This window comes from Anolis sagrei, chromosome 1 (assembly GCF_037176765.1).
Source record: "Anolis sagrei isolate rAnoSag1 chromosome 1, rAnoSag1.mat, whole genome shotgun sequence".
Classification (NCBI taxonomy): domain Eukaryota; kingdom Metazoa; phylum Chordata; class Lepidosauria; order Squamata; family Dactyloidae; genus Anolis; species Anolis sagrei.
Genome location: NC_090021.1, coordinates 139219663 through 139237919, shown reverse-complemented (window position 1 = coordinate 139237919; position 18257 = coordinate 139219663). Strand labels below are relative to the sequence as shown.

General features: G+C 37.3%; 1 protein-coding gene across 2 annotated transcripts in view; it reads left to right on the top strand.

The window, feature by feature from the left end:
- The window catches only part of ATAD2B (ATPase family AAA domain containing 2B), a 75298-nt gene that overhangs the window by 23624 nt on the left and 33417 nt on the right, over positions 1–18257 (top strand). For both annotated transcript variants that reach the window (XM_060786965.2, XM_060786956.2), the window contains exons 5-15: positions 863–965; positions 3504–3612; positions 4872–4988; positions 6720–6795; positions 8184–8282; positions 9875–9986; positions 10308–10423; positions 12632–12806; positions 14353–14441; positions 15394–15553; positions 17031–17121. In XM_060786965.2, the coding sequence (XP_060642948.2) occupies positions 863–965; positions 3504–3612; positions 4872–4988; positions 6720–6795; positions 8184–8282; positions 9875–9986; positions 10308–10423; positions 12632–12806; positions 14353–14441; positions 15394–15553; positions 17031–17121 (1247 nt within the window). The remainder of the gene's footprint in view (positions 1–862; positions 966–3503; positions 3613–4871; positions 4989–6719; positions 6796–8183; positions 8283–9874; positions 9987–10307; positions 10424–12631; positions 12807–14352; positions 14442–15393; positions 15554–17030; positions 17122–18257) is intronic.

Here is an 18257-nt window from a genome sequence, read left to right as displayed (position 1 = left end):
AAGGCCAAAACATCTAGGGACCCACAGGTTGAGAATCACTGTTTAGAGAGAGCCTCATCTTTTCTAATATACACATTTCTAAAGGGATACCAAGTATACCTGATCTTATTAGAGACTTGTGGGTTTTAGATTTTCAGGAAGTATTTGTCCAAGATTGTGGGGGACAGAAAACCTCAGATTTTGAAATTTTGTGATATCAGCTTCAGATGCTCCTAGCTTCCTTTTAACAGCTAGGTAACAGTCTTGTTTTGCCCTTCTCTGTACACTTTTCAGGCCTTTCAAATAATATCAAATAAGGTTGAGCACTATTTTAGTCTCCAGGCTATATTCAGTAGATCTTAGCCACTTGCATCTGCTTTGGAACACTTTTGAGCATTTTGCTTTTTTATCTGTCACTTTATTTCAAAATGTTATTGGTTTGATTGGAGCTAATTTGAAACGTGTGTTTATTTTAATATATGAAGCAAAAGCTCTGCGAACTAACTTGAAAGAAACATTCTTATGGCTACATTTTAATATATCCTCAACCATTTCAATGTACTTGTAGTAAGAAGCATAAAGATTATTTTGTTCCCAATGAGGAAAGGGGGTAATTGACACAAATGTCTCACTTTTCTGCAGTCACTTTGCCTTCAAAAAAATCTACTTTGGAGAGTTGGGGGTTACTCATAGTAGGAGTGAAGATGATTTCTTTTTCAATTCTACCAGTATGATCTTTTGCTACTTCAAAAGTCTTCCATGGACAGAAGAAGCCTTTTGTTGTTGCAAGGACATGCTATATTTCAGCCCATTGTGTAAAATCAGATGGATTTATTATTCTGAAAACGGAGCAGTATTTAATATTTGTATTTATATATTTTAGTACTGCTGAAGCTGTTCTTCAGGAAATGGACAATATTAACATCAGAAGAAATAGGCGATCAGGTGAAGTGGAACGTTTGCGCATGTGGACAGATACAGAATTCGTAAGTTTTATTTTTAATAATTCTAAATTTGAAATACCATACATTACTCAATTATATTTTAAGCACTGCATGTATTTTATCTGTCACAGTTAAAATATACATTAATAAAATATTGAATGTCATCAATTTTAAAGAGAAATCATACTAAATTTGTATGGCTACTCATCAGTTGTAGAGCAGAAGAAGAAGGGAATATTTAATGCAGCATTCTAGGTAAAAATATACTGGGGGGGACACATTTCAACAGTAGCAATGTTAAAGTGGATGTAGACTCACATAATATGTATTAGTCTGACCCAATTTATTTGCTTGCGTTGTTATAAAGTGTATTTGCACATGAGTATTCTAGAAGGGGTTAATGTAATTGTGATTTTAACTACGTATGTTTTTAACTTTTGTATTGTATGCTTTTATCTGTTGTAAACCTCATTGAATCCGCTTGGTAGAGAAAGGCGGGGTAAAAGTACCTTAAGTAAAATAAAATTAATTCCTGTGATACCTTAAGGAAGTTCACATTTAAAAGTTGGTCACAGAAAGTATAAAAATGTACTGCAACTCTGTTGAAATACAGTTACAAATATGTGGTTAAATGGAAACCAGCTGAGGAGGCAAGAAACCTTCCTGTTTTATGAGCAGGCTGAATTGCACAGAGCTGCCCCTCCCAGGAAACTTATTGGGCAGAGGGGAAACCGTGGCTCTGTTTCATGGAATCCAATAGTCTGTTGTTCAGTGGAGCCTCACTTTAGAGCAGTAACTACTTGTACTCGTGGAAGATGAGAGAATTCAGACATGACAAACAGGGTTCTTGCGATTGCGAGTCACACCATGCAGATTGGGCTCACACCCTAAACTGGAATGCTGGCTGAAATAGTGAGCCTCAGGGATATAAAAATCAAATACCTTTCTATGTCATAAACATGTTAGATGGATGGATAGATAGATACACAGCATTATTTGTTTCTTAGTGCCCATATGTGTTGCTGTATCTCCAGAAATAAGATGGAAAGTTGGAATACCCAGTAGTCTGATTAAACTCCAAACACACATGCCTGTGGTTTACATTCTTCACTCTCTCTCAAAACATGTCAATTATTTTCCAGAGTGATTGAGATTTAGAATAGATAAAATTGATTATTTAAAAGACATTTAAACTCTCAAACCTTCTGTGTCTGCTATCTCTTCTATTTCTCTGGAAGACTATCCCAGAGAGCACCTAAATGCCTGTGGATGGATGCGTAGGTGATGTTTAAGTGTGTACTTTTTAAGGACAACTATAAACTGGTGGTGCACTATGAAGAATATGTGAAATGTTTACATAACTTTATTTCAAGAGTAGATACATCACATTTAAAATAAGATCCATATTCATTCAGAGAATACTTCTTTAGGAATCTCTAGGTTCTCCGGAGTGATTCTATTGTCGGATTCTGGCAATTGACTATAGAGTTGTCTTGGAGGAGCAGAGATGTTCTATTGTGTAAAAAATATTTTTATTTGTGTTTTTTCTTTCTTTAGAGGGGTGCTGTGCCCCTACCCTTCATGAAAGTGGAGGGCCTATTCTGTGTGTGTCTGCATGTTTGTATATATGTATGTATGTATGTCAATTTGATATATATATATGCAGACACATATGTACTTTTTCATTAGCCAGCCAGCATGCTTTATTGGCTTTTAATCCTTGGGCCACAACTCTGGGAGAAAAAGGTTCAAATCCCCACTTTCCCATGAAAATGCATTGTGTAACTTTGGACCAGTCATATTATCTCAGCCTCAAAGGAAAGCAATGGCAAACTCCTTCTGTACAAATCTTGCCAAACAAGGTGTGAAAGATTTACCTAATAATTGTCTTAAGTTCAAAATGACCTGAAGGCACAACAACCTATTATTAAAATATTAAGTTATTAAAATAAAAATTAAAGTTATCTAGAAAGTAACTTAATTTTTATCTTCTGAGATGGTATGGATTGCTTTAATTAATATAAATTAATATATATAGGTGAGCAATTTGTGTCAATATTGGCAATTTAAAAAAATTAAGTTAGTAATTTCAATCATTTTTTCTTTTGAATTAAGTTAGTGCTTCTTAATTTATCTGATGTAGGGGAATGGCATTTTTCACCTTGAATCTGTCAGGGACTGGTACCATATGTGTGCTCTTTGCTATAACTGTTTCTCAATAGAATTCTCAATGGACCAGCAGCCAGAAGCTTTTGAACTGGCACTATTTCATGGACTTCTACAGGAGTACCACCTATTTAAACAGTGACTTAAATCAGTGATACAAACTTGCTTTAAATCAATTTACTCTGCCAGGATCTAGGCCAGTGGTTCTCAATCTGTGGGTTCCCAGGTGTTTTGGCCTACAACTCTCAGAAATCCCTGCCAGTTTACCAGATGTTAGGGAGTTGAAGGCCAAAATATCTGGGGACTCACAGGCTGAGAACCATTGATCTAGGCAGATAACCGTGTGGTTTGGAAATCAAACATTGACATTTTACTGTATACAGTGCCAATTATTTTGGGATGCCTTTATTCTAGGAAAACATGGATATGTATTCACGTGTGAAAAGAAGGAGGAAATCATTGAGGAGAAATAGTTATGGAATCCAAAACCACCATGAAGTTTCCACAGAAGGGGAAGAAGAAGGTAATGATGGCAGAAGTTAGATAGGCATTACTGGAAATAATTGTAAAACAAATAGAATTTCTACTGTATTACATTGAATCTTGCCCCCTGCCCCGCCCCAATGGCTCTAAAAAGTTGGCATGTCTTGGAAATGATGGCTTCCTAGGATTGCTAGGGGGTTTTTTTTTGTTGAAGTTCCTGCTATTTGCTGATGGCATGGCTGTTTCAGTTTGGGGAAACCATGTTCTCCCTATTTGTTTTGCAAGAAGTGGTTTCAAAAATGTACTAGTCTCATCAAAACAAGGGATTTAAAGATGATGTAGATTCCCTTGAAAGAAGAAGTTTACGGGTGTGCTGGTCTCCTTGAGAGTAGGGTTATAAAGATGGTGCAGGCCCCCATTTTTTCTCTCCCAAAATTGGAGCTCCAAAAAGCAAGGTGCATCTTGGAGTTGAAAATTTCTTTATTCCCACAATTGAAGCTCCAAAAAGGGGGCTGTGTCTATGAATAGTTGCTGGGATTTATAGCTCACCTACAATCAAAGAGCATTCTGAACTCCAACAATGGAACTGAACCAAACTTGGCATACAGAACTCCCATGACCAACAGAAAATACTGGAGGAGTTTTGGAGTTGTAGCTCACGTACAACCAGGGAGCACTGTGGATTCAAACAATGATGGATCTGTATCAGACTTGGCACTAATCCTCAAAATGCCCAAATGTGAACACTGGTGGTGTTTGGGGGAAAATAGACCTTGACATTTGGGAGTTGTAGTTGCTGGGATTTATAGTTCACCTACAATCAAAGAGCATTCTGAACCCCACCAACAATAGAATTGGGACAACCTTCCCACACAGAACCCCCATGAGCAACAGAAAATACTGTGTTTTCTGATGGTCTTTGACGACCCCTCTGACACCCCCTCATGACCCCCTCCAGGGCTGCCGACCCCCAGGCTGAAAAATGCTGCTGTAGAGGCTATATGTCCTTTTATATCCTCAGATAAGGGAAATAAATACTTATGGCCTCTTTAGTTTTAGTTTTGCAAGGTATATTTTAAGGGCAGAGTCATTTGAAATGTGGGTTAGTAGTTTTTTAACTGTAGCAAATATTTTTTTATACTTGTTAGAAAATTCATCCTGAGATATTTCAGAAAAAACTCTGACCTAGTTATACATTTCATTATATAAATACATTTCCATATGAAGAGGAATCCTTTAAAAGATGTTACACAAGAGTTTTGTGAGGACGATGTCAAATCTTCATGTGTTTTTTTCTAGAGTCACAAGAGGAGGATGGAGATATTGAAGCCGAAGAGGCAGAAGGAGAAGAAAATGATCGTCCCTATAATCTGAGACAAAGAAAAACAGTTGAAAGATATCAAGCGCCTCCTATAGGTAAGACAGAAAAGGAAAACAGTTCTATAAATTGGACAGACAACTGAACTTACTTTGGCACAGTCGTGCTGACCAGACTTTCTGAAGCAAAATGATACCTTTTGTCTGGAAGAATTACTTTTAAGAATGCTGGAAGCAACAATCCCTCTCATGGTGATTATTCTTCACATTGGACTGTGAACAATGCATTGTCCACAAAAGGAATATATAATTTAAAATATTTTCTTGAAAATTAAAGTAGCTGTTTGCTGTGTTGCAGCTTTCTTTCTCTGTCTTGAAGTTATTGCAATTTTAAGTTCCCAAACTAATGGGAACTTCTGATCTGAATGTTGAGTAATAATGGGAAGGCTCTGGTTAAACTATTCACCCCTAGTAGTTGATTTCCAACCAATTGCTCCAATTTCCCAACTTTATGGTAAGAAGAACCATATTTGCCACTTTGAGCTTGTTTTGTGGAAGGATGGGAATAATATTTCCCATGTCTTGCCTACTGTGGTTTTATCCTTGAAATACAGCATGAAGAAAGAGTCCTGTAAAACTTGTTCTCTCAACTTTTTTATTCTACTTAATTTTCCACTTCACTGGATCTGTATACGGTACTTGTTGAGTTGTTTATTTAAGGAAATATTTATTATTCAAAATTATGAACTTGCTTCTGTTTTAATTAATTCTTACTTGCCCTTTAGGCATGAAGAGTGTGAGCACAGATCTTGGGCTTCTGTGCCTATTGTCCTCTTTGCATCATCAATGTCATTTGTTATTATTCATATTAATTGATTGATTGATATCCTGCCTTTCTATCAAAATGAGACTCAAATTAGCTACTGAAAAGGAAAATTTTGAACAGGTTTAAACTCTTTTTTCCTTCCAAAAATATAGGACGAATCATAATTAAAGTATACCAGCATTCTAAAAAGAGTAGCAGATAATTTCTTGGGATGGCACGGAGGAGGAATCCATCACCAAAGAGTTTATCCCATGTGCCAGTCCACATGCTGGCAGGACAAAATTATGATCTTCTATTTCTGGATTTTTCTTTTTCTGTTGCTACTTCTCCCTCTTCTGAAATTGTTTTTAAAATCCCACTCTCCAACTGAACACACATTAAACCTTATCTGGGTAAATTTAGAAAAATATTAAACATAGACAAAGGATAAATAGAGAAGGAAAGAAAGTCAGAACCGAAAGCTAAAAGCATACTCCCTAAGACAACAGAGCAGCAGATTGGAAGAATGAAAAATTGAAATGAAACAAGCCCCAGTTAGCCACTACCTAGGCTGCCACTAACAATGTAATGTGTTAAGAGGGATTTGGCACCTCAGTTTAAAGGATGGGCAGGTTCACATAGAATAAGTCAAGTAACAAGCTGTGTAGACATTTCAAAGTGAATGCTGGTATCTTAAATTTTACTTTAAAATCATTTAAATTTCTGATATTCTCTGAGTCAGCAATATAAAGCTGTATTATTATTTTTACTGTGAAAGCAGTTTGATTGTGGACAGATGGAAATCAAGAGTACTTGAATTATAGAAAATTATTTAAGGGATTTGAATAAAACAGATTTGGAGAGAAGAAGCAGAAATTGCCAGAGCATATCTGTGCTCAAATGTCTGATTTGTGAGTTGTGTGAAGAGACATAACAACAATAAATGGGAGTGTAAATCTATAATAAAGTCAACTGTACACAGTGTTATGTTGGTTAGGTTTTCTTTAATTTGTATTATTTTTCAGTGCCAGCTCACCAGAAGAAAAGGGAAAATGCATTATTTGACATTCATAGATCTCCTGCAAGAAGAAGCCATATCAGGTAAATTGTAGTTGTACAATATTTCCTAATTATAGTTGTGAGTTCCTGGATTTTCAGTAAGATTTTTGGGTGGAAAATGCTAAGTTAAATGAATGCATAAAACAAAAATATTAACTGCAAGTACATTGGGTGGATATTTTTAGTGTATGGTAGTTTTGCTCATTGGTGTATATTTATCAGTAGTTTCCCATGATGACAATGATAATGATGTTTATACCTCACTTTTTCTCTCCACAAGGAGACTCAAAGCAACTTACATTAAAAGCGTTTCAATAACTTTCCGCTCACTTTGCTATTCTGTTACAAATATTTTTAAGATGGTATACACCATATTATAAAATATCTTGTTTCACCTGTAACAGTTTGGGCTAATAACTTCCCACTGCCCAGGTCTCATTGTGTGAGATGCCGAGGGTTTGCTGAACCATAGTTTTTATTATATTTTGGTTGATTTTATGGTTTGCAGTTGAGTTGCAGTTAAGCGTCCCAACTGTGCTGGAAGAAAATAAAAGTGAGGCAGCTAAACATAAAAAAACCAAGATTATGGCAACAAGAATGATTTACAACTGGAAAATAGAGGGAGAAAACGTGGAGGCCATGACAGACTTTGTATTTCTAGGTGCAAAGATTACTGCAAATGCAGACTGTGGCCAGGAAATCAGAAGACGCTTACTTCTTGGGAGGAGAGCAATGTCCAGTCTCGATAAAATAGTAAAGAGTAGAGACATCACACTGGCAACAAAGATCCGCATAGTCAAAGCCATGGTATTCCCTGTAGTAACCCATGGATGTGAGAGCTGGACCTTAGGGAAGGCTGAGCGAAGGAAGATCGATTCTTTTGAGCTGTGGTGTTGGAGGAAAGTTCTGAGAGTGCCTTGGACTGCGAGAAGATCCAACCAGTCCATCCTCCAGGAAATAAAGCTCGACTGCTCATTGGAGGGAAGGATACTAGAGACAAAGTTGAAGTACTTTGGCCACATCATGAGGAGACAGCAAAGCCTAGAGAAGACAATTATGCTGGGGAAAGTAGAAGGAAAAAGGAAGAGGGGCCGACCAAGGGCAAGATGGATGGATGACATTCTTGAAGTGACTGGACTGACCTTGAAGAAGCTGGGGGTGGTGACGGCCGACAGGGAGCTCTGGCGTGGGCTGGTCCGTGAGGTCACGAAGAGTCGGAGACGACTGAACAAATGAACACAATGTGTCTTGGACCATCCTGTTAAATGAGCTTTAGCATGATATTTCCATAACCTCAATTCATTAAGGAAGGACTGTTTATGCTTGTGATTTACATCTTTCAAGTTATAAGTGCTTTTGTTGACATTTGCTGTAAATACTATCCAGTTCATTATATACTATTCAGCTGAAATATTTCATTGTTTGCATAGAAGAAAAAAGCATGCCATTCATAGTAGTGATACAACCTCTTCAGATGAAGAACGCTTTGAAAGAAGAAAATCTAAGAGCATGGCAAGAGCAAGAAACCGGTAAGAGTATTCATTTGTTTGTTCATCTGAAGATAATATTTTGATTCATAATGTCCTTGGATGAGTTATGTCAGACATATGAAATCACCTTATCATATTTAAATATGTTAGGCCTGTGGCCTTTTGCATGCAAACCATAGGCTGGTGAGCTTTGCATATCCCTGCCACAGAACTTCAGATTTCTTTCCACATATTGTAGAAAGGATTGAATTTTCCCTTTCCATTTGAGAAGATTTTGTGTGTGTGTGTGTGTGTGTGTGTGTGTGTGTCAGGAGCGGCTTGAGAAACTGCAAGTCGCTTCTGGTGTGAAAGAATTGGCCATCTGCAAGGATGTTGCCCAGGGAATACCCGGATGTTTTACCATCCTGTGGGAGTCTTATCTCGTGTCCCCGCATGAGGAGCTGTTGCTGACAGACAGAAGCTCATCCCTCTTCCCGGATTTGAACCGCTGACCTGTTGGTCAGCAGTCATGCCAGCATAAGGGTTAACCCATTGCGCCACTAGGGACAATGAGAAAGCATTGCATAAATAAATAAGTTTAAAACTGATAAAATAAAGGGATCACAAACAGCTAAATAGTTTAACACCAAAAACAAGCCACAGCGACTGCGTTGTCTGGAGCTTTGACCTGTTCTTCCTCTGTACATGAGGCAGGGTATGGAGGGCAAGCATACAGATGCTGAGTTGTTTGTTCTGCTCCACAGTTACACAAGGTGGAAGATTCTTTTAGGCAGTGCCATTTTGCCAGGTTGTCTTTTGATCTACCCACTCTACTTCTGAGTATATTCAGGGATTTCCAAGTTGCCCATTCTTGGTTTGCCCCTGGAGGAAGACCCTCGTGGGGGGCCATCCAGTTGGGATATCCTGGTTTAGCTGGCTAGAGGATATGCTCCTGTTGTTAGGAGGAGTGGTGGTTCTCATGAAACATTAAGAGGAGTGGTGGTTCTCATGAAACTTTTCCTTGATTGAAGTCTACTTCGAGGAGGCTGATAGCCATGCAGTTGGTGACTTTCACAATGTTCAACCTTATTTCTCTTGCAATTGGCCTCAGATTCCCATCGCACATTGGGGGGCGGGGGGCGGTGGCAAAGCCAGCTAGCTTATAAAGTCTATCAACAGGTGTAGGTTTGAGACATCCTGTGATTATTCTGCATGTCTCATTTAGTGCTATATGCATCTGCTTCGCGTGGGCAAACTTGTGCCAAAGAGGGCAGGCATACTCGGCAGGTAAGACAAGGCCAGGGCTGATGTTCTTATTCGTTCTGGGTCTACAACCCATGCACTATGAGTAAATTTCCACAGGATGTTTTTGTGTGCAGCTACAGTGTTTCCTAAATGTTAGTCTTTGATCTAAGGTGATGCAGAGATATTTGAGATCAAATCCTGGGATATAAGGACAGTGTATAAAGGGCCTGGGACGCCACTAAAATAGCTCAGGATCCAACCCAGTCAACTCAGGTGCATTTCAGGTACATGTCCCCACAGTGCCTTTGTCTGTTTTCACTTCCTAATGCATTACTATAACTTCATTAGATTGTTCTCTTGCTGAAATGAAGTTGAAAGTTCTGTGTTTTGATTTTTATATCAAACAGATGTCTGCCTATGAACTTCAGAGCAGAAGACTTGGCCAGTGGCATCCTGCGTGAACGAGTGAAAGTTGGCGCAAGCTTGGCTGATGTTGATCCAATGATTCTTGACAAATCGGTATGCTCCATCTGCTTATTTTCTAGTTTTGTTGTTTACACATCTGTGCAAAAATAATGTTGGCATCTCTAATCTGAAGCATTGTAAAATCAGATTTTAAATGTACTATGTATTTGACCCATCTAACTAAATTATTGCAACCGAACTGCCTTTTATAGACAAAAGATTGACAGCACTGAGCAATAATTTTAATTTGAGATGGATTGCTGCACTTCCAAATGTTACAGATGATGTCAGCTAAATAAATCTGGCTCTGATTGCATTCTGTAAACTTTCAGTGATTATTTTTTAAAACCAATTTACCTTTAATCTCTCTCTTAGGTGCGCTTTGATAGCATAGGTGGATTGAGCAATCATATTCACGCACTTAAAGAAATGGTTATATTTCCTCTTCTGTATCCTGAAATATTTGAAAAATTCAAAATTCAACCACCAAGGTAGGTGGATCCCCCCCCCCCCTTTATATGTATTGGAGTAGACACTAATGGAAAATATTCTCCTTTTCTGATTGATTTCTGTATTCATACCCATATCTTTTTTCAGAAACCTGTGAGATTCTCAGGATCAGGTTTGGAGAGAATGTGTAGGAGGTGGTAGAGAGGAAGGTGACATTTTATTTTGGAAACAAGGTTCACTTATGGAACATTAGATGTTGCCCATTTCATTCAAACCTTTTCTTTGGCAGTCCCTTGGTCAGTTATGGCCCCTAATGCATACTGTTAATAGTTGCAAATTTACTATACAGTTGTGGACTTGGAGGTAAAAGTGGTTTGAAGGTAGAGGTGCCAATGTAAAGTTGGCAGACCAAATCTTTTCTCTACTTATTGCATGGATCCGCTATTTAGCAAATTTCCATAATATCATGTAAGGTTTAGCTAATACTGGTTGATACTACACTCTACAATTCAAAACCCCTTGTAACTCACTTTCTTGATGCAATGTGACTTAATTTGGACAGGATATGTGTGTTTCAAAAGTAGCCTTGGAGTATTTAAACAAAAGTTAAGCTTCCTTTTGGATTGCCCAGTCCCTTCAAAATGTACAGAAGCCCTGTTAAATTGTGGTCAGATTCAGAACCCATGCAGTATGCTGAGGTACTGCATAATTGAATCCTCTTTATTGACCTTATAGCATAAGGTGTTTAAGAGATGATTTTAAAGCAGGGGGGCATCTTGGACTGTGTTTCACTGTGAAGGAAACTCTTGTAAAGGGTGTTTCAAAATGATGGACCCAATTTCAAAGCAGTATATTTCACAAAGGCAACATGTTACAATTACACAAAAGGCTACAAAGTTTAATGAGTTACCAAGTCATCAAATTTTGCAAAGCATTTTAAACCAGAAACAAATCTAAAAAATAACCCTGCAAATGGGCATTAGGCTTTATATTGCAGGGTCATCACCTTGAAAATGTCTGAGGCTGGGGGCTGTTTGTGTGCTGGGAGAGGCATCTAGTGGTAATCATTTGAAGCCCTATGCCCCACCCTTTCAAGGCATAAGAGTTTCATTCATTGGTGGTTTGTGGTTGCAGAGATATAGCAATTTCAAATTGGATCAATCTTTTTGAAGACTGGCAGAAGATTGCTAGTCAATCTCAGAAGTGTGTCTTTCAGAGCCTTTAAAATGAGTGAGCAACTGCACATGGGACAGAGGTCATTTTTCATTCCTTTACTTCCCAGGTGGGCCATACTGGCACATTTTGTCATGAGGTCATTTTTAGATGCCATTTGGGCTGATTTTTTTTAAATTGACTTGCATTTTTTGTAAGACCAAGAAGCACAGTAGGTTAAACTTCTGAACTTGCTGACCAAAAGGTTGGAATCTGGGCATTGGGTTGAGCTCCCGCTGTTAGGCCCAGCTTTTGCAAATGTGGGTAGATCAATAGGTGCCGCTTCTGTGGGAAGGTAATGACACTCCATGCAGTCATGCTGGCCACATGACCTTGGAAGTGTCTATGGACAACGCTGGCTCTTTGGCTTAGAAGTGGAGATGAGCACCACCCCCCAGAGTCGGACACGACTAGACTTAAGGTTAGGGGAAACCTTTACCTTTACTTTTAGGAAGCTTTGGAGTGGGGGAGGATTAAGAGTGACTCTCAGAAGTGAGGTGCATCCCAGGCCTATGATTTGTCCGTTTGTGCTTCAAAAGGTTATCAAGAAGCGCACAAAATTACAGTAAATTGTTTATACCATGACAAATTTGTATGAAAGTTAGTTTTTCTGATGGAAGCAAAATGTTAAGATTTCATTGACAAATGCTTGCTATTCTTTAGTGCGCAGCTTCCCTAGGGAACCGTTTCTGATGTTCCTTTTAATAATTGATGGTCATATGTAACAGCTAATTGCCCTGAAAGTTGACATATCAATTAGAAGCAAAAGATTTAAGAGTTGTTTTTGTGCACATAAATGATCAGATCCTTTATAAACAATATCTACCAAACAGAATCACTGTGTGACATTCTCTAAATTATTCCAGTTCTTTTGTTTTTATTATTACTTTGTACTAACTTGAATTTCCTTAGGCTTATTGAAATATTGATGAATGATTGCTTAATGAAACTCCTGCCATGAGGGTCACAACTATCAGCTTTGATCACACAGGGAAAAAAAGAAATAGTGATTACTATGTTTGTCCATTTGTCTTCAGGGGCTGTTTGTTTTATGGTCCTCCTGGAACAGGTAAAACCTTGGTAGCTAGAGCTTTGGCCAACGAATGCACCGAAGGGGAGAGAAAAGTTGCTTTTTTTATGAGGAAAGGAGCAGATTGTCTCAGCAAGTGGGTCGGTGAATCTGAACGACAACTTCGACTCCTCTTTGATCAAGTTAGTAGACAGTGTTATAATCTTCATAGTTTGACCTAAATGAGATAGAGATGCTTTTGGTAAACATTGTAAGTGATGGCAAAATCATTCCTATGTGATTTGGGAAGGCAGTGACAAAAATGAGCAAACTGACAGGGTGAGAAGGCAGTCCAAACCAGGAAACATTGTTGGTTGAACTGCATTTATCTGCATTTATTGAAAACTTATCACAGAGTCAGTTTTGGCTACAGAACATCATGATATCATTTGTGATAGTCAGAGTCAGTGCATGAGGGAGAAACGATTTGATGGTATTTAAATAGACTACAGTTGTGAAAAGAATAGAAATGATTTTGTGACTTAACCATGAGTAGTCATCAAAGATAAATGATGAAGGCTTTTTTGGCCTTCCCCTAACATTATTTCTAATCTAAAACAGAAGTCAGAATTTCATTCACACTTAGCATGATTCATGGGCAGCAATTCACCCAAAACATCTGGAGGACAAAAGTTTGAGAACTGCTGCATTAGGGGTTTTTATTTATGAACATGTGCAGAGTGATGGTGTTGTGGGTCTTAATGATCCTTCTGTGAACAGAGAACTTGCTTTTAGCATTTCCCTCTGCAAGCTGGCATGTCTCTCAGAGAAAAATCACACAGGGAACTGAGGGCTTTGTTTAAGTCAGCGTTTCTCAACCTGAGGGTTGGGACTCCGGGGTGATGGTCACGAGGGGGTTTCAGAGGGGCCGCCAAAGACCATCAGAAAACACAGTATTTTCTGTTGGTCATGTAGGTTCTGTGTGGGAAGTTTGGCCACATTCTGTCGATGGGGTTCAGAATGCTCTTTGATTGTAAATCCCAGCAACTACAACTCTCAGATGTCAAGGTCTATTTCCCCTAAACTCCACCAGTGTTCATATTTGGCCATATTGAGTATTTGTGCCAGGTTTGGTCCAGATCCATAATTGTTTGAGTCCAGAGTGCTCTCTGGATGTAGGTGAACTACAACTCCCAAACTCAAGGAATGCCCACCAAACCCTGCCAGTATTTTTGGTTGGTCATGGGAGTCCTAGCAAACACAGTCTGTTTAAGTAAGAATTTGGTACTGGCCATCTTTCTTTTTTATAACATGTCCATAAATGTTAACTTTCTGATGGAAGGATGGATGTTTTGGAGAGAAAGAAACAGAATTGGATGTCAGAAGAAAAATAACTGCAGTTCCTTTAAAGTAGATGAGCACTCACAAAAGAAACTCTGCAGTATTCGAATGATATGTTTTAGATGTGAGGTTTGTAGACATAATCCCCAGTGAGGTCAAGCGATACCTTAGTTATAAATGCAACATGTATAATACTCCTGATAGTACTGCTTAGGAAAATATATTTGACCATATTACTTCTTAATTGATCTCTTGATTTGGTAAACTTTCTGGAATAATTATCAGTATGTAGTATCTTAAATCCTACCCATTTAAGTTTAGTGCTGTAAATATGCAAGTTAATCTAGTCCTTGAAATGGGGAATATTTTTTGTGTGTTTTGTAATTCAGATTGTTTGTTGCTTACCAGGCATACTTGATGAGGCCATCCATAATATTTTTTGATGAAATAGATGGCTTGGCTCCAGTCCGTTCTAGCAGACAAGACCAGATTCACAGGTATGTGAAAGTTGAATCTACAGCTGATCAAGTGAGAAACCTTTTCATTTTAGAAATGTGCATTCAACTCATTTTCTTTTAGCTTACATAAAGATTATTATTTTAATTTGGGTTTTAAAATATTGAAATGCATAGCATTAAAATGATTGTTAAGCACATTGTTATTAATACAGAAATACCGTATGTTTTAAGTTGTATTTTTGGCCCCTTTTCTGTATTTACCCTCTGTTGACTCTATAAAGTAAGCTAAATTTTTAACCGGAGCTTAAGACATTATTTAAGATAGGTAATTTGTTTTGTCATGAATTATTCACACTAAACTTTGAGTTGTTACTATGGAATCCTTTCACACTCCAGTTATAGCACTATGATTCCACTTTAACTGTTCATCCTATGGAATCCTGGGGTTTGGAGTTTGCTGAGGCGGTAGAGGAGCCATCTTCCCCTAAATTGTAAATTCAAGATTAGAAGAGCAGCATACTTTTATAGCGTTTGTTCATCTGAAATTACTGGAATAAGGCTGTTTGATGGAATTTGTGTGATGTTCTTTGTATAGCTTTCCTCTAATCAGAGCAGAAGCAACTTGTAAAACAAAAAAAAATGTTTTTCTTACTGTAGTACTTTGCTGGCAAAGCAATTAATGATAATACAGTAAAGTTCATGTTTTACCATTCTTCTTTTTTTGTCTATATGGTTTTTCAGGGTTTAAAGCCTCATGTCTTACCTAGAGATGAAAGACAACACTACTTCAAAGGATGAATAGTTATTCATTTTGGGGCTGTATTTTAATGGAATGGTCATTATTAAGTATATTTATGCTTTACTCTTGAAAGTATCTAAAAGATTAGTTCATCTCAAATGCATGTGTTAATATTGTGTACGGAGTTATATTCAATAGGAATACGTTAGAATTTAAGTATTTTTCTAAATGAATTGAAATGTTGTGTCTCAGCTCTATAGTGTCTACTCTACTTGCTCTCATGGATGGACTTGACAACAGAGGTGAAATAGTTGTTATTGGTGCTACCAACAGACTTGATTCAATAGATCCAGCACTCAGGAGACCTGGTCGTTTTGACAGGGAATTTCTTTTTAGCTTGCCTGATCAAAAGGTAAGGTTTTCACACTAAATGGAAAAAAAGAAATTACTGTAAACTGTCCTTTAAGTGAATCTTATTGTTATATTTTAACTGGTATTGATCTGTTTTCTTTTGACTTCTTACATTTTATATTTGTTTTTAGGCTTCTAGGCATTTTTTACCATTTACATTGTTTTAAAAGGATTGCGTTTTATTGTACAGCTCCCTAAATTCTTCAAAGAGAGAATGGGATATAAAGATTTTAATAAAAAAATAAATTATACTTTATCTTTAGTCCACTAATTTTGATCTTTGCCACATTTCACCCCAAATTTGTGATAAATATCTAAGTTCATTTACCACAGCCTTGCTGACAGAAAGCAAATGTTGTTAAATAAAATAATGGTGAGATTGTTGAAAATTCAAGTGCAAGGTACCCTTTCCTTTAGCATTTTCGCATTGGAAATGTTAGCTTTGTCTGTAACTCATTGCAGCCCAAAATAGGGTTTTGAAGCTTATGAGAAAGAACCATTAACTTGTTAACTATAAAGATATGCTTTAATTTGCTTTGGGATGAAATATATTGTTCTGTGTTTGCCCCGTGTATTTCCTTTTATTGTCACCCTTGTTTTTGGTGCATCATTTTGCCATAATCTTTCTTGATATCATCTTTTATACACTTGATCTTAGCCAAAAGGCCAAGAAATGCATCTTCCCTCAAAGCTGCTAAGAGGCAGGCTGTTTGGAATCCCTAACTTCCAAAGACGATGTCTCTGTGAAGAAAACAATAGAACACATTCTGCTGCAGTTCCGTAGCCAGCATTTATATCCAATTCTGTCCTATATGACTAGCCATCCCCCGCAGAGGATTGTTAGTTATGTTTTAGAGGACAAGTGCCACAGGGTGACTCTCATAGTTGCAAAATTTCTTGCAATAGCAACGAGGCTGAGAAGGAAACTAATCTCTGATAGGGTTATTATATAAAATCATGTACATGTGTCTTGCATAATGAACTTCTCCTGAGATGGGAGAATTTATAAATGCCTATTCCTTTTTTTTCTTTTTTTAGGATTTTTAAAAAATGTCTATTCTTTATGGGGTTTGTGGACCATAATAAATTGTTGCTGATATCATCTCTTATACTGTTCTATTCTATTAGTTTGCCAAATGTTATATTTTTGATATGTACCTGCAATAGTGAATTTTTTGGTAAACATTAAATAGTAAGGTACATAACTTAATATTAAATAGGGGAGTACAAAACAACTGTTATTTTTTTAGATTTTTTTGAAATATCACAGTTTTATGAAAATGATACAAGACTAGGCATAGGCATTCTAGTGACAGTGTTTCATTAGAACGGGTACGGGAAGCTTTTGCTGGTACGTTCTGCTGCTGTAATGGTTTAAAAAATAAAGTCTAGCAAAACTTGTCAATGAACAGTAAGAGTGGGAGATGATTTGTATTGTAATGCAAGTCTTAATAGTACCTTTTCTGTTTCTTTACAAGGCAAGAAAGCACATTTTACAAATTCATACCAGGGACTGGAACCCCAGATTATCAGATCATTTTTTAGAAGAGTTAGCTGAAAAATGTGTCGGTGAGTGGTATCATATTAGTGCTTACTGATTTGGTCTTTGTTCTTAAGAGCTTTTGCCTTCGCTTTGGAAGTGTGCTTGATGCTTAGTTGTTAGATATTGCACATCTGTTCTGTTCATTGATAATATATTTCTAATTTCCTGCACTTGGATATATATTAGAATTTTCAATATACATAATTTATTCTCATGCTACCTTTGTTGATGCCTCTTTTCACCACTAATCCTCAGTAAGAGATGACATAATGTTGAAAACCTTGGCATTATTCCTTTATAGAATTTAACATGGAAGGCTACCCTAAAGCTCATTGGATGCAGTTCTTTTAGAGGAAAAATACCACCAGATTTTTTTGAACTACAAATAAAATTAGGAATAGCTTACATTCTTAGATGTGTGGATGCTAATCATGCCCATTTTCCCCCTCCACTGGAATTATTTACACTGAGAAGACATCTGAGCTAATAATAATAAAAAATATGATCTAGAATCTGCCACAAGATATGTTTTCTGTCTCTTAACAGCTGGCCACTGTGAATCTGAAACGTACTATGAAACACCAGACATAAAAGCAGAGACTAAGAGATGGTTTGTTCAAAATACAAATAATACTTAGTATATTGGCAACTGTACTTGTTGTTTCCTAAAAATGGTAGTTTAGGAGGAAACATGACAAATGAGACATATTTAACATTGTAAACTAACCCTTAAAAATAGCCACAGCATCGTCAAAGCAGGTTTCATCTTCTGTCAATCTGGTGCTAGTCAACCCTTTTTGTTTTTGGCAAAGCACCGGCATCAGATCATTTGGTTCGACATCAAAGCAGTAACATTTAAAATTGAACAGCGTCCATTCAGTCAGCTACTGTACATCCGAATTATCCTCTTCATCCACAGGGACATCTACCTTCGAAGCAACATTCCTCCACTTTTGATCTGCAAAGACCCCAACATCTTCTGGTGAGAAGAAAGCCAATATCCAGCAAATGACAAATTAAGCTTTGCGTGGTGTAAGAAAGCATGTGCCGAATCCCATTCCATGTAGATTCCTCTAGAGATTCTGCAGAAGGCATTACGTATGAATCAGATGATGCAAAATGTTTTTTCATCTCTTGTTGACTATTTTTTAAGTTCAAACAA